Genomic DNA, 18,972 nt, shown 5'->3' on the forward strand with positions numbered 1-18,972 from the left:
TGATTGATCTGATTGTGACCTCAACTCCACATACCTACCTATGTCCGATACCCTTTCACCCCCTTGCTTATCAACAATTAATCTATCCCTGCCTTCAAAATATTCAAAGGGCAGAATTCTCCAGTCCCACTGTCAGGGTCTTCAGGCCCCGCCAAAGCCGATCACCATCGTGGGTTCCCTGACGGCCATCAATTTCGGCAGGGCTGGAAGATGCTGCCTGGCATCTGGTGGCACCACTGTCACACGGACATTCGTCAGGGGGTGGCGGGGGTGGGTGGGATGCTGGGCGGTGGGACAGCAGTGTGGATGTGGAGTGTTTCCTGCTGCATAGGCCATTGGGAAAACATGCCAAATCTGCCAGCCCTCTATTAATTTGCAACTGGGTGTTTTGCACAATATTCCGGGGCGGTGCAGGCCTGATAGTCTGTCGTCGCACCTGGTCACCGCTCCCCGATTGACGAACGAAAATGGACCTCCTGAAAACGAAGATGGATCTCCAGGAAGGTTCTGAGGCTGGTAGATGGAGCCCCTCCAGGACAACAAATCTGGAAGGTCCACCTGTAGATGTTCCCGTCACCGGTGTCCCAGGGTTGCGGGCGGCCTCCATCCCGAACCACAGAGACAGCCCCAGGCATAGCTCAGGGGTACACAACATCTTCAAACCACGTTGTTCTAAACGTGTTTCGTACAGGCATGTTTTCCTCCAGAGAATCGGGCATGCTTCTGGTCGGGCCTTCACCTGCATCCCATTTGTGGGATGCAAATTAATTTCCCGGCATCTTCCAGTGGGATCCCTCCTCTGGGCGGGCACCAGCGGAAGATCTGGTGGGAAATTCACACGGGAGTGAAGCCAATTTCTGAGATCCCGCCATATTCTGCCCACACACCTCCCATCGAACCCATTGGCGGGAACTCGGGAGAATTCCACCCTCGGCTTCCATTGTGTTTTGAGGAAGAAAGTTGCGTAGACTCACAAGCCTGTGAGAAAGAAAAGTCACCATTTCAGTTCGAAATGGACAACCTCTTATTTTTAAATAGTGACCCCTAGCACTAGATTCTGCCACTTCCGTTCTACATAGACCCTGTGAAGATCTTACAGGATCTTACGGGAACGCATTTACATCTTTCCTTAAATAAGGAGACCAGTACTCTACATAATACTCCAGATGTGTACTCTATAACAGGAACATTTTTGATTCCAAAGCGTGGACATCCTCTCTCCGTCAGCAGCAGATTCATCTTGCTCCGCCAAAGATAAACATTTGAAGCTTTTACAAGAGCCCCTAAATGATACCAGACATCAGACAAAACAATGGACGGCATGCTTGTCTTCTTCGGCAACAAAATGATCATTATCCCCTTGGCAAGAAGAGAAATGTTTGTGTGCTACTCCCCTGCCTTTTCACAGATCGATCCTTGCAACAACGTGCCTGCCTTGTGAGGAACAGTGGTTGATTGCCTACAGAGAGAAGCCTCTTGTGTAGATCAATATCATTACCAATGTTCATTGCACTTAATGATGCAAATTTAAATCAGTGATTTATTGATGGGGCCCATGCAATTTTATTTCAAATGACAGTGCTCGGTAGATCAGGTGACACATACAACTAGCAAATTGAATGGACTGCCGTCCACAAGCTGATCCTATGAAACATAGGGGTCGGAGGGGAGGTGGGGGGGGAGGGGGGCGGGGGCGAACATCTTTGAGTTGATTCGACTGAAACTTTCCACAGGCGCTGTCAAAGGCAGTAAATAGGCCTTTTTTCTCGGTTAATGACAGCACACTGCTACAGCTGGGATTGTTTAATATTTTACGAGTCTTACTTTGTTTGGCTCCGAATGATCTCGGGCAGTCAAGGATTTATGAAACATGTTTTTTTTTTGCAGCCCATCTGTGATTTCCTATCTTTTGTGGCCTTGAGAATATGTTTAAATTTATTAAAGAGAAGCAAAGGCTCATTATTTCAAAGTAGCGCCATAGTGGCACCGTGAATTGGTTATTAATGGGAAGGTACAGCCATAGGGCGGTTGGAATTTAATGATATCCTCCAAGAAAATATGAGAGTGTCACTTTCTGAAAAGTCATGCTAAATGTCAGCTTTTAAAGTCACGTTGCTAATTTTCTGCTGTGGCACCGTAATGTTTTCAATAGCATTTAAGAAACATGGACCATTGCATTTTGCCGATTATCCCCTCACCTTCTCCAGCGCTGTAAATGTGCTTGAGTAGCCTGCCATTTAATCTCTAAATGTACTGAATGGAAAAAGAACAAGCCTCTCTCACACCCAGCTGAGAAGGTTCGTAAGCTCCCACTTCCCTCCCCTGCCCCAGCCCCACTAAACTGCTTTGCCTGTCTGCATGCAAATATACCAGTCAAATGTTTTCTGCTAGACGTACTGGACACTCAATAGTGACTTAATTTTTTTTAAAAAATGGTGTTATCTGTCTTCTGTCTCAGTTTAAACCTCGCATTGCTACTGCCTCAGAGGCAACGTCAATCTATTCAATGCTTACTTATTCTGCTGATTCTTTTTGTATTCGCCTTGTTGAGTGATAGCAGTGCTAGGGACTGAAACATTTTCATTTTGTTTAAGAGACGAAAGACCAAGGCGGCATGGAGGCGCAGTGGTTAGCATGGTCACTTCACCTAACCTGCACATCTTTTTGGGTTGTGGGGGTGAGACCCACACAGACACGGGGAGAATGTGTAAACGCCACACGGACAGTGACGCGGCACCCAGGACCCAGGTTCGGTCCAGGCCCCAGGTCACTCTCTGTGTGGAGTTTGCACATTCGACCCGTGACTGTGGCGATCTCACCCCCACAACCCAAAAAGATGTGCAGGGTAGGTGGATTGGCCACGCTAAATTGCCCATTGATTGGAAAAAAAAAAGAATTGGGTACTCAAAGTTTATAAAAAAAAAGAGAGGACAGACCAGGTAAGCTTGTTAAAGGACAGTGTGGGCTGAGGTTAAGGCTATTTCAGAGAAGTGTTCGATATCGTGTTTCAGACAGAGTGAATCTTTTCGCACCGGCAGAAGGGACGAAAACCAGAGGTACACCGATTTAAGGTGATTGGTGCAAAATCAATCATCGGAACCAGAGAAAGCTTTTTACCGCATGTGGGGGTGGAATCTGAAATGCACTGCCTGAGATTGTGGTGGATTCAGATCCAATCATGGCTTTTAGAAGGGAATTAGAGAAGGTTGAGAAAAAGTATTTCAGGGCTACGGGCTAAGGGCAGGGGAGGGGACTTTCAAAGTTGTGTTTGCAGAGGGCCAGGACAGGAAGGAAGGGCTGAGTGGCCTCCTTCCATGCTGTAACCATTTTATGATTCTACCACTTCATAACTTTTATTTGCTGACTGCAATTGGAGGAATCACTAAGAAAGGTATTATTGTCGTTTTGATGTGTCTTGTAAATTCCGATTGTGTAAGTTAGTGAAGCCGACTTAATTCTCTTCGCTGCCATTTGAAATGAACGGTTACACAAAATGCGCACTGAAGAATGCATTAAGTCAAAAAGCCTCCACTTGAAAATGAAGCTATAAATTTTTAACTCACTTTGTGAAGCATCGGAAGGTCAGAAGAAACAGCAATAAAATTTAGACTTTGCTTTCTCTTCACAATTTGAGGATAGTATGAGAATGGTGATGCCTTGGCACTGTCATGTTATACAAGGCTGATTCTGCAAATACTCTGAAGTAACAAGTGGGCTGACGCAGGAGCCAGCAGAGGACCGATCCACACTGCCCGCTTTTCAGCAACATGCTTTATTTTTCATAGCCTTGTGCCATGTGTACTACAGCATCCACCAAGTGTTGGGGCCAGTTCCTTTTCAATGCAGAAGGCCACAGATCTACACTCTGCACTCCATTCCCCTGACCATTGGACCTTACCATATTTCATTACACCGTGAACTGCAGAAAATGGTGACTGTAGATTTCTGTTGGGGGATGGTTTGTGCCAACGTGACGATCTCGGGAAGCAAAACATGGGGACTTTAAAAAAAGAACCACTTGACGGTTCTGCAGGACCAGCAAGTGACACCCTGGAGCAAAAAAGGTTGCGTGCGTAGGCTGAGAATGACTCAATTAAAGGGTTAACAGCAGCTCAAAAAAATACCATAGTTAATTGCGTCCACTAAGAATCCAGAAATACGATAATTGAGAGCTACACAGCTATATGAGAATCGTGACACATCGTGCTTTGACATTTGAATCCCAGAGCCATCCAGTTCAAAGATAGACACCACAATATTGAGACAGGGATATTTGCAGTGCCTCACAATGGGTTACTATGTGTTAGCAGTGACAGATTTTTCATTATCATTTGCCAAAGTTTACACATTGAGTCATTCTTTCTTTGCCTGGTCCTTTTAACAGTAAAACCTCACAATAAGAGTGGAGACAATTAATCGGAAGGTTATTTATCAATGCCAAGAACTGTCAGGATTCCCTCTTGTAGCCAACGAAAAGCAATTTTACATTATGCCATTTAATTCTGAATATATTGTATTTGCAGATCTGCATTGCTTTTTGCTGCCTATTATCAGGTGAAAGAGTTGCGGCTGAGATTTTGTTTGTGACACTGGTAACCTGTTAGGATTCGATAAGTATTTACTACAGAGCAACCAAAGGGTTGTCGCATCTGTTGTTGGAAGAAGTGATGGAAAAAAAACCTGGAAATGAGGCGTTTGATTTTTCTGGTTCCTACACTCAAGCATCTGTTGCTATAATTAAGTGGCGCTCAATGATTGCAAACTGATGGTCAAATAAACATACACACAACTCTCTGAATTACCAGCGTAGAATCTTCTGTTCTTAAAGCAATGAGGGGAACAAATAAGCTCACTTCAGCCGGAACAGAAGGACAACTTTTTTTTCTGACGGCAGCTGCTTGACTTTAATAATTAACTTTCCCAGAAGATTGAACTCTTTGTATAATTAATCACTAACTTTGAATGGTGAGAGAGAAGTTGGCACGGCCTAACAATGGGACAACTGTCAATTCAAGACGGCTCAGTTTAATTTTAACCACGGTTTTAAACAGTAAACCATTGCAGGTCTGCTTAAACTGTCCACCGATTAAATAACTCGGCCTTGATTGAGAATGTGCAAAGATCAAGAGGTGGAAAGGAAATGGATGTTTAAAGCAGACATCAGTTATTCACCAGGCATTCCATTGGTGAAAATTGCAGTCCGCTTTATAGATTTCTATCGAAGAAGTTATATACTGAATCTTCATGTGAGATAAAATTACTTGTTCATTAACTGTGAAAGCTGTGTACACACGCACGCCCAGGAAAATAATCCCACCACGTAAATGATTCCTGTTTAGTATTCAGCGTTGTCTACGGTGGTAAGATGGATGAGAATGGAAAAATAATTACAATCAAAGCCCTCATTATTCTGCACAAATGGATGTACAACAAGTGAATCTGTTTTTTTTAAACAATTGTCAGGTAAATAGAGTACCTCTCCCTACATGCCCAAGACTGACAGGCTAATCAGTAATTTCACAGTGAAGCTATGCCAGTCACATGAGCTGGGATGTGGCGGCTTTTTTGCGAAAACCCCAAGACTGCTGGCTTCACAAAATCTGTTAACCTGAAGTCCGGCATCACTGGTAGAGGAGGAAATGCAATTCAGATACTCCTTCAGTTAATGAAACTAACCAAACATCATTGGAACAGTCTGTGATGCTTTAATGTGATTGAAATATCAAATACATATAATAAAAACTAATTCAAATAATATATTACATGTAAAATTTACATATATATATTTATATACACCAAAATATAGATAACGGAGTTTTGACATTTAAAAAAAATACCTATCTATATAAGTCAAACTACAAAGAAGGGAGGCCTGACTTTGTTTTAATAATTTCAATGGCACATTCCTGCTTTCAGCTCTTAAAGGGGCGCAGTTCTCCACTTGTTAAATCCCATATTAGGAAATGAGTGATATTCTAGGGCTGGTAACTAAATGCTTACAGTCTATGTGCAGATGCTGGATTATCTCCAATGTTTTCACTCAATCTGCTGTAGAAATACATGGAATAAATAGTATAAACTAATTAACATGGCACCAGCTGTTGCCACTGTTTGGCATGCATCTGCAGACCGCGAGCCGCAGTCTTTTCTTCAATGTAATTTGGTGCACAGCGCAAGTGGGATCCCAATGCTTTCGAATGTAACTTAAGAATCCGTTAACTGTGTGCAGACTGTTACCTTGTGGACGGTTATATGTGAGTGTGAGTGTGTAAGCAGTTATTACTGCAGATGGAACAGATGGCAGATGTACCACAGTGAAAATTGATAGATGGGATATGATGTCATTATTTAGTCTTAACGGAGGAAAGGATTTTTCTTTTGCGGGGGGGGGGGGGGGGGGGGGGAGTGAGCTGGAGGTATTGACCTCTGAATTTTGGCCCACACTTATCTTAATTTTTAATTCTGAACCTCTTTGACACGTTGTTCGTGATTTAAAATGTGTCGCTTATATCCTTTAGTGTCACAGCTTAACCTCGGTGGAGTGAGGATTTTTTTTTTATTGAAAGAAATACTTATAAGGCAAATTGGCAGAGATCCTCACCCTGACACTCAATAAATATTGTGTTGTATTTTGCTTCTTCGAATTTAATGATATTTGCAATTCAACCGATTGTCTTGATTCAATTACTGTAAAGCTAAAAATAATCATTTGTATGAAGCTTGTCATATCTCTTAACCTGACACAGGACCGAGAAAAGATATGGGTGCATCGATTAGAATGTATTCATTAGAAATCTAAACTGAGAGGTAAAGTTTCCTTTGTGAAACTGGGCAATTCTTTACAGGATCCAACCGGTGTTTCTGTACAATAGACAATATCAAAAATCAATCCATTTCTCTTCGTTTTTTGAGAATTCTGATTGTGGAAAGAGTCATTGAAGGCACTGCCAGGTTTAGATTGGGTGGAGAGCTTGCCATAAAATTTATACTTTTTGAAAAAATAAACAAAAGGCAGTAATGTACAAAAGAAAGAAGAAAAAAAAAATGCAATGACCTTGAGCAGTCAGAAAACAGCAGCAACATTTTGTCCGAGCCATCCGACGGTTAAGGATGGATGTTTACTGTTCTGGACTTGAAATCCAGCCTCAGAACTTGTGGCATACTGTGTAGAGAGGATAAAATATTAATGCAAGGTAAATGAGTGCTTGCTGAGCTGACCATGCCATATGGCCCTGGTATTGGAAGCAGGATGCTGGCCAACCTCAGCTTACCATATGGAGTGGGTGGATAAGAGAGAGGGGGGGGGGGGGGGGGGGGTTTGTTGGTGCAAAGCTTGGACCAAGCTGAGCTTACCATATGGGCTGGGTGGAGTCACCTGTGAGGTGACTGCCGCAAACACGTTGATGAATCCCAAACAGAATGTGCACAAACATGTATAAATAATAGGATCCCATAAAAATTAATAAAGGGAAGATAGCCTGATGGTTCAGATTAAAGTAGGTGAGCTCTGCTTTTCATCGCTCCTTTCCAGAACTGACGACGCCCACATAAAAGATGAATAATCAAAGTGAGCTGGAGTCGGTTAAAGGGTAACATCAATCATTTATAGTACTGACATTTTTGCATTGTATTTAACATATGGTATACAAGAAGACTTTACAATAGTATGTGAAACACAGACAAAAGAACTTGTTTCATTAATTATTTTACATAACAAGTATTAATAATATATTGTCAATTTTGTACCAAAATACAGTTTTGCTTTGAGCTGATACATACCTTATTTATGCCATTTATGATGTATGAGCACAGTGCTCATTCCTCCCTCTCTGCGCTCAGTTAATTTATGTATTTTTTTGAAGGGAAAGAGTTGAAGGGTGCACGTTGTTCTCCTTCCAGCTTTAAAAAAAAACAATTCCTACTTGTACAATAGAAACTTCAGGATATTTACAAAACTGCAAATCAACAATAAGAACCAGCAAATCTCCCGTACATTTGCATATGTGGGAGCTGCCAACGTGCTTCTGTAACAAAGATTACTTTTCTGCTGAGTTCCATGTTGTTTCATAGAATCGTAGAATTTATGATGCAGAAGGAGGCCAGTCGGCCCATCGAGTCCACCCTGGACCCTGAAAGTGCACCCCATCCAAGCCCACAGCTCCACCCCATCCCCGCAACCCAGCAACCCCATCTAACCTTTGGACACTACGGGGCAATTTAGTGTGACCAATCCACCCAACCCACACATCTTTGGACTATGGGAGGAAACCGGAGTACCCGAAGGAAACCCACGCAGACACGGAGGGAACGTGCAGACCACGCACAGTCAGTGACCAAAGGTGGAAAGCGAACCCGGGAACCTGGCTAATCACTGCGCTAACGTGCCGCCCACCGTTTGCGAGGCCTCCAAGAAAATACTTTGAAAGGATGCATGATCCTGATTGACCGCTGCCATTCTTATGGGGTTACGCCCAGAGTAGAAGTAGTAAGCATGTTAGGAGCATGGCTAAAATTAGAACCAGGTCATATGTACATTAGTTGTTGGCTTGCCAGCAAACCTACAGGAATAGTTCCAAAGAAGAGCCATATTGGACAAGAAACGCTAGCTCCATATCTCCCTCAACTGATGCTGCCAGACCTGCTGAGCTTTTCCAGCATTTTCTGTTTATATTTCAGATCTCCGTCGTCCGCAGAATTTTGCTCTTATTATACTGGAAAAGCCCAGTAGGTGTGAAGCTGAATTATAAGGTTGGCTGGTGGGCCAGGGCCGGGATTGGATCCTTGGTCTCCCTACAATTAGGCACCCCTATATTCTCAATGCTCAAGCAATCCAGTGTGCACTCTGTACTGTTATATCTGTTGAGACTTGGCACCGGCAGATCGAGTAAGCAATGGATAAGAGGACCACATAGAGGTTCAGCGTGGAATCAGGGCCTCTGCTGCCTTGAGTATTTGTTGTCCATTTTTTAAACAATGTTTAAAGTTACCGCATTCCAAAAGAAAGAGAAAGTATTCCTTATTTCTGAGGAGCCTTGACAACCCTACTTTAAAAGCTCCCCTGTTGATTTCTGTGATCTCCCACCCCCCTCACCACTGGACTCATCTTAAGTTGAGCTTTGGAGCAAACGTAGGGAAGGACCTGAAACACAGGAATCACAAGTTACAATAGGTGAGTCCAGATTGGTCCCTTTTACGTTCCTTTGAATCACCAGTTTTGTAGCATTTTCAAAATCATCCTTGAGATGCTGACAAGGCCAGCATTTGTTGCCCTTGAGGAGGTGGTGATGAGTTTTCTTGAGCCACTGTTGGCCAGATTACGTAGGTTACACCCCACAGTGCATTTCCCAGTACTGATACAACTGAGCTTGCTGGGCCATTTCAGAGGGTAACTAAGTGTCAACCACATTTCGTGAAAAGTTGGGTAGAAGCAGGAAATTGGCTTTCATGGATTTAGCGACTTTTACTTTCAAGTAAAAGCTAACATTGTTTCCAAAGCTCTGGCCAAGAACAAGGAATGCTACATTGCAGTGATGTTTTCATGGCAGCTGAGATTGACAGATGAACTAATTGACCTCCACCTTACGCACTCTTTTATCAATTGAACGATCAAGCCAATCTCTCCACCCGCCTCTTAAGAGCATCCTTTAACTATAGGTTTTGGGAATTTTCATCAGTAAAGGTCATTCGATTCCATTCTTGTATCCCAGTATTGGCAGTCACATATAAGTTGTCTTCTGTTGTTTTCATATTGATTGGTGTAAAATTCTTTGATCTCAGGGGGGTCCCATTTAGCTATTTAGTTTCTACTGCTTTTGTTGTGTTTAATTAGTGACTATTGGATTCTGGGGTAGTACAAACCTCTTTGAAAGCTGAAAATTGCTGTCAGCGATGTTGCCATAGAAACGTTTAAAACATTTGTGCCAACATCCTCTTTCTGCTATTTTAATGGCGGATTTAAGCCATCTATATTAAATGAGCAGCCGGCCACATTATGATAGCACAGAGAAGTTTGACACGAGCATATTAGTGTTTATACAATAACACCAGCAACAACAATCCCAGGTTTGGGAATCCACTTTCTGGCAGTGGACAGAAAGAAAATTTATTCCCGTGCACGTGAGGTTTTTACACTGGAGCTAGAGCTGTGGAATCTACCCGCAAATGTAAGCGAGCTGAATTCTACGGCGTCCAATATTACAGAATTGTGCGACGAAGACGGTGCTTGTTTTCCTGTAACGGTGTCAAGGATAATTAGTCAACACAGCCTGAGCCGCAGGTAAATGATATGGAGCAATGAGGAATTATCCAATTTTGCAGTGGACCCTAAACCAAAGAAGCCAACATTTTGCATGTAACCAGAGTTAAAGGCCTGATTTTAACTTGCTCAAACCCCAAACTCCACCGTTGAATGCAGTGCCAGTGTACCCCACACAATGGCCAACAGATTTATGTCAAAAACAAATGACCAGATTGGCTTCAGAAATTGTTGGAAAGTTAACAAAATGGACAACCGTTTCATCTTTTTGTTGTACACAGATGAGATCCTGATCTCCACTCCAACCACAAGGGAGTGTTTTGAGAAGCTTTCCCTGGCTGGCCAGCATCTACCTCCAGGTTTCCCAACTCCTCTACTCTTCCCGGATGGACTTTCCTCCATAGAAACACTTCTGACGAATATCCAGGTAAGTACAATGCACGTCTGCAGATACATTCTGGGGTAGCTGTTGTCGGCAACCAACTTGATGCACACGCACTTAACTGGAAAGGAAAATAGGCACGGGTGCCGAGTGGGAACAGCAATGCCAGAAATGCTTTAAAACAAGTATTTCGGAAAGCAAGGCCAGTGGTTGGTCAGATTATCTTCAAGGGATGGTTGGGTAATCCATGAACGTGTAGATGTTTTTTCATGCTTTCAAGTTTCGGAGTTCTGTTTACCAGTTTCGTACAAGAGGAGGCGATTCAGCCCATCATAGCTAGTTGGCTCTTGGAGTTATCCCTTTAGTCCTACTCCTTACCTTTCCCTAAGTCTGTCCAAATCCGCTTTTCAAGGATGAATTAATTCTCATCGAGAGGTACTGTTGAATCTGCTTCAACCACCCTTTCAGGCAATGCACCCCAGATCACAGCAACTCACATTTAAAAAAATAATCCCCCCCCCCCCCCCCCCCCCCCACCCACCCCCTCCCTCTCTCCTCTTGTTCTTTGTCACCTATTTTTAACCTATGTTCCTTGGTTGCTAACCTTTCAGCCATTGGGAACAGTTTCTCTCCATCGACCCCATCAAAATCTGCCACAATTTTAATACCGCCATTAAAATCTCCCATTAACCTTCTCTGCAGGCCATTATTGCTTTGTTACTCACAACATCTGTACCGCAAACTTTGTTCGCTGGAATGTTATTTTCTTTTGCTCTGCCGTAGAAAGCCATTTCTAACTTTGCCGCAACGGCAGCTGGTCAGTGTTTGTGTAAAATCGGTTCAGAGTTGCGTTCCCTGATGGGAAAAGGTGTTGTTGTGATTATTTGACATATACAGAATTAATTTAATGTGATGCAAGTGCCACCTGCTGGAAGTGATGAGTGACACTGATTGGAACTGTATAAGTTACCAGTTTGTTACACTTTACTTGAAATATGGTTACTCTAAATGAAATTTCAAAAATGCGGAACCAGAAATTTCAGCCCATATATTGCAGCCTCCGAAAAATGCATTTGTTGCTTTGCTAGAATTGTTCTTCACCAAGCTCGGTGACTCAGATTACAAATGTGTCATGGGGTAATGGATATGTGTTATTCCTAGATCTGGTTCATAAATATAACTCAATGATGCAGCTTTCTATGTGTCTTCTCTGTAAGCTGAATATTTTGAAAGAATAGCAATTTTGCTTTAATTTGCGGGATGTGGAGGGTGACAAGGCTGCCATTAATTTCCCATTGCTCGTAGTGCTGAGGATTAATGCAGGGCTTTCTTTTAGAAGCCCTGTTGTCCAGTGGTGGCTCCCACCATGGTGTTGGGTAACAAACTCCAGGATATTCACCCAGTGCCGATGAAAGAATAGATGCAGATGTGTCCAAGTCAAGATAGTTTGGAACTTGCGGGACAACTTAAGAATTGACGGATGGTGCTCCACTCAGCATGAAATGGCCTGGTGTGTAAATGCCATGTCGAAAATGGCACTGAGTATTATCAGCCAAGTTGATACCCAATTCAGTTTGTGGCCTGTCATGGGTTGAGCTTATCCCTTTGCCCTCTCTGGCGGAGGAGAATGGGATTTGGGGGAGATACAATTGACTTCATTGTCTTTTGAAGAATGAAAGAGAGAAATGAAGCAACTATCATTGATCACCAGTCCAGGGCAGCACGGTAGCACAAGTGGATAGCACTGTGGCTTCACAGCGCCAGGGTCCCAGGTTCAATTCCCCGCTGGGTCACTGTCTGTGCGGAGTCTGCACTATCTCCCCGTATCTGCGTGGGTTTCCTCCGGGTGCTCCGGTTTCCTCCCACAGTTCAAAGACGTGCAGGTTAGGTGGATTGGCCATGATAAATTGCCCTTAGTGACCAAAAATGTTAGGAGATGTTATTGGGTTACAGGGATAGGGTGGAAGTGAGAACGTAAGTGGGTTGGTGCAGACTCGATGGGCCGAATGGTCTCCTTCTGCACTGTATGTTCTATGATCACTATCTGGGAGACAAGGAATGTGCTTCAAAATGTTGTGAGCAGAAGACTGGGTTTAACAGAGAGGTTAATATCATATGATATTCAATAAATCTCGTTCTTCAGCTTCACACATGAAGATTGGTTAATACGTGAGCTGCTGGAAATCGCAGAACAGAACCAGCACCAAGGGGGAGAGGCAGGTTAAAAAAGGGGAGGATGTCAGGGACATTTAATTTGATATGATGCAATAAGCTGGATACTTTTGTCTGTTAGAACCAGGTGCTGTGAATACATTACCAATCAGGAAATGAAATAAAATAGTGATAAATAGCAATGCAGAGTTTCCGAACATTCAATGTTGCAAAACTGGGAATAACTTTATTATTAAAAAGTGTAACTTTTCATTAATTAATTTGTATTATTTTAAAAACAAGACAGGCAAACTGGCACTGAGTTTAACTCAATTTTCCAAGAGTTTGGGGGATGCAGAGTAAATCCGCCAGGACAAATTCCTCTCGACGCTCCGAAAAGCTGTCAGTGCAGGAAGATGTTCATTCAGACTTCTTGCAATGGTCTCAAACCTACGTCTTTGGCACAGGCATATTGAATGATTTGCTAACGCCGTTCTGTTGTTCTCTGATTTGCTTGGTGTGAACAGGGGCTGCTGAAGGTTGCAATAGACAATGCCAGGGCCCAGGAGAAGCAGGTGCAACATGAAAAGACAGAGTTAAAGATGGAACTATTTAGGGAGCGCGAGATGAGGGAAAGCTTGGAGAAGCAGTTAGCCGTGGAGCAGAAAAACAGAGGTGAGTGGAAAAGAAAAGAGTGAGAAGCCACACAAGGTGAAACAACATGGCCTTCCTTCACAAAACTTGACGCAAACCTGTGTCCCTCTTCCCAGCAATAATTCAGAAACGATTAAAGAAAGAAAAGAAGGCAAAGAGGAAATTACAGGAAGCCCTTGAATTCGAAACCAAGCGACGAGAACAAGCAGAGCAGGCGTTAAAACAAGCTGCCTCTGCAGACAATCTTCGGGTCCTGAACGGTAAGAGCATGTAAATGACCTGAGATTAAATCTCATGAAACGATGTGAGGCTCTTGTCACTTATCAATGCACAATAAACTTTGACAGAAGCTCTAGTCACTTTGTATTCAGATTGCGGAGCAGGCTGATTAAAGCTTTGATAGCAAGAGAAACAAAACGGTATGATTCATTGAGATTTCAAAAAAATAAATAAATAAAGTAATGACAATAATTGCTTGGTCCCATGTGCCAAGGTGAAATAAATGACGCGAACATATTTTGTCCCAAGTACCCAATTTGAAAAGTCAACTCAAACTCTGATCATTCCCATTGTTAGATTCGGTGACCCAAGAGATGGAAGTTGACCGCAGCACTGGACGAACAGATGCTGAAAGAACAATACAAGGTACTTGACAGCGGCGGGTATAAATCTGGCTCATGTGCTATACATTTTGCGGAGCTTCAGCTTGTTATTCAAGCATGCAGGTTTCCAGCTGGGCCACATTAAAATGAGCTTTGGCAAGGTCGATTTCAGTCTGAATGTTTACACATAGTCTGCGCATTGATCCAGACCTAAAAAAAAACTTTTCTTTAAAAGTCACTGGACTCTGTTGATTTTTTTCCCGAATTAATGATGCACTTATGTTAATTATTATGATCCACATAAAGCCTTACCTGTTTAGTGAAATTAGATCACAGAATCCCGCAATAAGGCAAACTCAATAAAGTGCCTGGATGATTGTTAATTTGGTGACTTTGGCCTTGAGGAATTCGGGGTGGGGATTCTCCGGTCCCCCAGCTGTGTGTTTCTCGGCAGCGCGCCATTCGCTGGCGGCGGGATTCTCTCTTCCTGCCGCTTGCCAATGGGGTTTCCCACTGAAGCTACCCCATGACGGTGGGAGAGCTGGGGGCAGGGGTGCGCAGCCAGTGGGAAAAAAGAATTCCGAGGCCTATATCTTCCCTTGTCTGCATGATTGCCTCTGATTATCTCACGGCTTGACGCTTGGCCCTCGCCTCATCATTTACGAGCCATTCCTTGCTTGAGGAACACAGAGCAGTTGTCACATGTAAACAGAAGACGTTGTGGAAAAGTGGGTGCACTGTAATATGGCTTTACTTCTCTTCTCAAATTGAATGGTGCACAAGGCAAACGTTCATCTGTTTACACCGCGGGACTTTTTTTTCCTGGAGCAGGTCGCTAGTCTGTGAACAGAGGCTTATAGTTTGCGGGGCGCCACTGTGCATCAGGTGTTATTTTAATGTAAATTTAGTGTGCTCAATTATTGTTTTCCAATTAAGGGGCAATTCAGCATGGCCAATCCATCTACCCTGCACATCTTTTGGGCTGTGGGGGTGAGACCCACGCAGAGACAGGGAGAATGTGCAAACTCCACGCGAACAGTGACCCAGGGCCGGGATCGAACCTGGGTCCTCGGCGCTGTGGGGCAGCAGTGCTAACCACTGCACCACCATGCCGCTCTAACTGTGCATCAGGTATGACTGACCTGCAATCTCCACTACTCTTACTGCCTTCCATTGGTGAATGTTGGATGGATTTTGTAGGTTGATACCAAACTTGCTTGGCTGTGTTATGAACGGACCTTTCTTGGCCTCAAGTCCTGGGGTTGGTCTCAAACCCGGATCTTCTGGCTCGGAGGCAGGGAGTGCCACTTCCGTCAGATTCTCCTACTTCTCAGTGCCTGTTGGGTGACAGAAAAGCGATGAGCAGACCCCATTAAAACACAAGTCTTTGGAAATAGAGAGGACCCTTGCCTCAGGCCAGCTGAGATCCAGGTGGCATCAGCTAATGTTGAAATGAAAATCGCTTATTGTCACAAGTATGCTTCAATTAAGTTACTGTGAAAAGCCCCTAGTCGCCACATTCCAGCACCTGTCCGGGGAGGCTGGTACGGGAATGTTTGCACCTCATCTGCTGTTGCCAAGACATCTATCCCTACAGGCGCACGTTGCTTCTGTTAATCTCACACAACTGTCCTTAACTTGTCTGGTGCATGGCACAAGAAGCAGTCAGATCACTATCTTAATGCCACTTTTCTGCGTAGTTCCCTTGGCTCAGTAGCGCTTTAATCTGAAGGTGGCTGATACAAACACAACCCCGGGGGCCTGATCACATATCACAGAGTGGCACTACTCAACGAGGGGTGCTGTTTTTTCTTCAGTTGAGTTTGAGGCCCAGTACACTTTCTCAGATCCAAAGAAGAATAATGAAGAATACTCCCTAGTAATAATAATAATCACTTATTGTCACAAGTAGGCTTCAATGAAGTTACTGTGAAAAGCCCCTCGTCGCCACATTCCGCCGCCTGTTCAGGGAGGCCGGTATGGGAATTCAACCTGCGCTGCTACCTTGTTCTGCATTACAAGCCAGTTATTTAGCCCAGCGTGCTAGCCTAGTATCCTGCCCAATATCTATCAACATACATTGCTAAAATAGTAAGATATCAATGCTGTTTGTGAGACCTTGCTGTCCATAGATTGGACGTAGAGTAGCTAAGCTTCAAAAGTATTCCGTTGCCTTAGCAACATCCTGAGACTGTTAAAGGTACATTTCTCTCAGCTTGAACGATCCTTAAACTTCCCGGGTCCAGCTTTTTTTCTTATTCTTTCATGCGATGTGGTATCGCTGCCCATTCCTAACACCCTTGAGAAGATGCCAGTGAGCTGCCTTCCTGAACCACTGCTCTGGTGACGCAATGTCCTGCCAACATGGGCCCATTATTTGCCAATGATGCAAAATGGAATTTTCAAGGCTGAATCAGTATATTTTTGTTAGGTACAGAAATCAAGGGAAATGAAACAAAGAAAAGGAAGAAGGACGTCCAGTTTTATACTGATTTCCCCCCCCCCCCCACCGCGACAAGTTTTCCGACGGAAGCGGCGGGATTTTACAGTCCCACTGATGTCGGCGGCGTTTTGCATCCCTCACCCACCAGGCTGCCGCACAGCCGACAGCGGGGGATCACCTTTGCAATGTCATTAATGATCAGCTCGTCTGTTTTTGTGATGTTGATTGAGGGATAAATATTGACCAGGATACTGAAGATGGCTCCCCTGCTTTTCTTTGAGTGACATGGGATCCACCCGAGAAAAGCAGGTGTGCTGCATAGGGCCTGAGGAGGGAGCTGAGTTGGTGAACGAGGAGTGGGGGATGGGGGGCGGGGATGGGGTGGGCGGGGTGGGGGGGGTGTGGTAACCGTAGGATTCAGCACCTGCTCAAGCTCCACCCAGTTCCTGATGCGGGCCGTGCTGGGAAAAGGCCAAACCATTTTTTGCTGGAGTACAGAGTACTCTGGAGCAAAGGCGGCACAGTGGTTAGCACTGCTGACTCACAGCGTCAGAGACCCGGGTTCAATTCCCGCCTTGGGTGACTGTGTGGAGTTTTCACTTTCTCCCCGTGTCTGCCTGGGTTTCCTCCCACAGCCCAAAACGTGCAGGTTGGGTCGATTGGCCGTGCTTAATTGCCCCAAAGTGATCAAAAGGTGAGGTGGGGGAGTGGGCATAGGTGGGCTGTTCTTTCGGAGGGTTGGTACAGACTCAGTGGGGCAAATGGCCTCCTTCTACACTGTCAGGATTCTGTGATTTCATGAGAGAGCAGACAGGGCCTTGGTCAACACCTCGTCCAAAGGTCGGCCCCACTGACCATCCAGTATTGGAGTGTCCACCTATATTTTTGTGTTCAAGTCCTGGAGTGGGGCTTGAAATTGGAACTTTGTAACCTGGAGTCATGAGTACCAGCGACTGAGCCACAGCTGATGAAGGGCAGGCGATTGAAGCTGAGATGCACATTCTGATGTCTGATTTACAGAAAAAGACACGAGGGGCTGGGTGGCCTACTCCAGAGACCAGTGTTCCTCAGTCTTCATTTTGATAATCCTCGTGGTGGTGAGTTCACCCACCTCGTTAATGCCCAACACTACATCTCTGTTTTTTCAGATTCCAGTGGCTTTGATAGAGAAATTTTGGGGCCTGCACTGTTTCTCTAGTAGGCAGCCTTATGGCGAGGTTTCGTGAGTCAGAAGAAATGGTTCGAAAAGATTAGCCGGCACCTCCTTAATTCTGCGACAATACAAAATATTTACCTCCAAATGCAGTGACAAAAGCTCCATGGCCCTGCTTTGTATATCAAAAAGCATTCACCTGATTGTCAGAATTATACATTTTAACCACTTCAGTTTGAAGACAATTCACTGCCTGACGCTCCCCGCTTACTCCACTCACCTCACAATCCACCCCCACCCCCCCAAATAACCCCTCTCTTGACCACCGTCACTTGATTTCATTCCCAGGATAACATTATCACAAATGTATTCCTTTAATGTCATCCGAGCTCCACTTAATCTGACACCTTTGATCCATTTGTTACCCATCATTCACTTTCATGGGGGAGAGAATCTCCGTATTATAATGTCACCTTTCAAGGGAAGGTGAGATCAGTATGGTAATGAGCTGGAACTGATGCCAAGAGCCAAGAAAGGGAAGTGCAGGTGCAAAGTGTTTTTATACACCACCCCCGGGGTATATATAAATCAAAGCTGAGGTGGAAATGCTTTGTTGCAGGCTGACAATGATGTCACTTTTTATTACCATTGCATCCACAGTGGCTGGCTTCGAGGCGGCCAGCAGTTGGGCTTGTTTTTTCTTTTACTTTTGATTAGCAAAGATGTTTGAAGAGCCAGTGCAATTTGATATACACGATTTACCTCAACTAATTCAGGAACAATCAAATAAAGGTGCAACCATTTTAAATTGTGTTGAAGGATGGATTTGCAATTGAACCAAACCCCCCCCCCCCCCCCCACCCTCAGGCAGCACATTTTAGCTTCCCCTTATCTATCTACCTACCTACCTATCTATCTATCTATCTGTCTATCTGTCTATCTATCTGCCAATCTATCTATTTACAATACTGCATTGCAATGTTATTTTCTTTCTTTCTTTCTTTCTTTCTTTCTTTCTTTCTTTCTTCTCAAACCTATTTTCCACATGTCATTTTCTATGGGTGGCATGGTAGCACAGTGGTTAGCACTGTTGTTTCACAGCGCCAAGGTCCCAGGTTCGATTCCTGGCTTGGGTTGCTGTCTGTGCGGAGTCTGCACGTTCTGCATGGGTTTGCTCCGGTTTCCTCCCACAAGTCCCGAAAGACGTGCTGTTGGCTAATTTGGACATTCTGAATTCTCCCTCAGTGTAACCCGAACAGGCGCCTGAAAGTGGTGACTAGGGGATTTTCACAGTAATTTCATTGCAGTGTGAATGTAAGCCTCCTTGTGACA

At 44.2% G+C, this 18,972-nt stretch overlaps 1 protein-coding gene across 3 annotated transcripts in view; it reads left to right on the forward strand.

Moving 5' to 3' along the window:
* The window catches only part of dachc (dachshund c), a 602,876-nt gene that overhangs the window by 564,932 nt on the left and 18,972 nt on the right, over positions 1–18,972 (forward strand). For all 3 annotated transcript variants that reach the window (XM_038817809.1, XM_038817808.1, XM_038817810.1), the window contains 4 exons: positions 10,537–10,682; positions 13,316–13,463; positions 13,559–13,702; positions 14,019–14,087. In XM_038817809.1, coding sequence (XP_038673737.1) covers positions 10,537–10,682; positions 13,316–13,463; positions 13,559–13,702; positions 14,019–14,087 — 507 coding nt within the window. The remainder of the gene's footprint in view (positions 1–10,536; positions 10,683–13,315; positions 13,464–13,558; positions 13,703–14,018; positions 14,088–18,972) is intronic.

Source organism: Scyliorhinus canicula, chromosome 14 (assembly GCF_902713615.1).
Source record: "Scyliorhinus canicula chromosome 14, sScyCan1.1, whole genome shotgun sequence".
Classification (NCBI taxonomy): domain Eukaryota; kingdom Metazoa; phylum Chordata; class Chondrichthyes; order Carcharhiniformes; family Scyliorhinidae; genus Scyliorhinus; species Scyliorhinus canicula.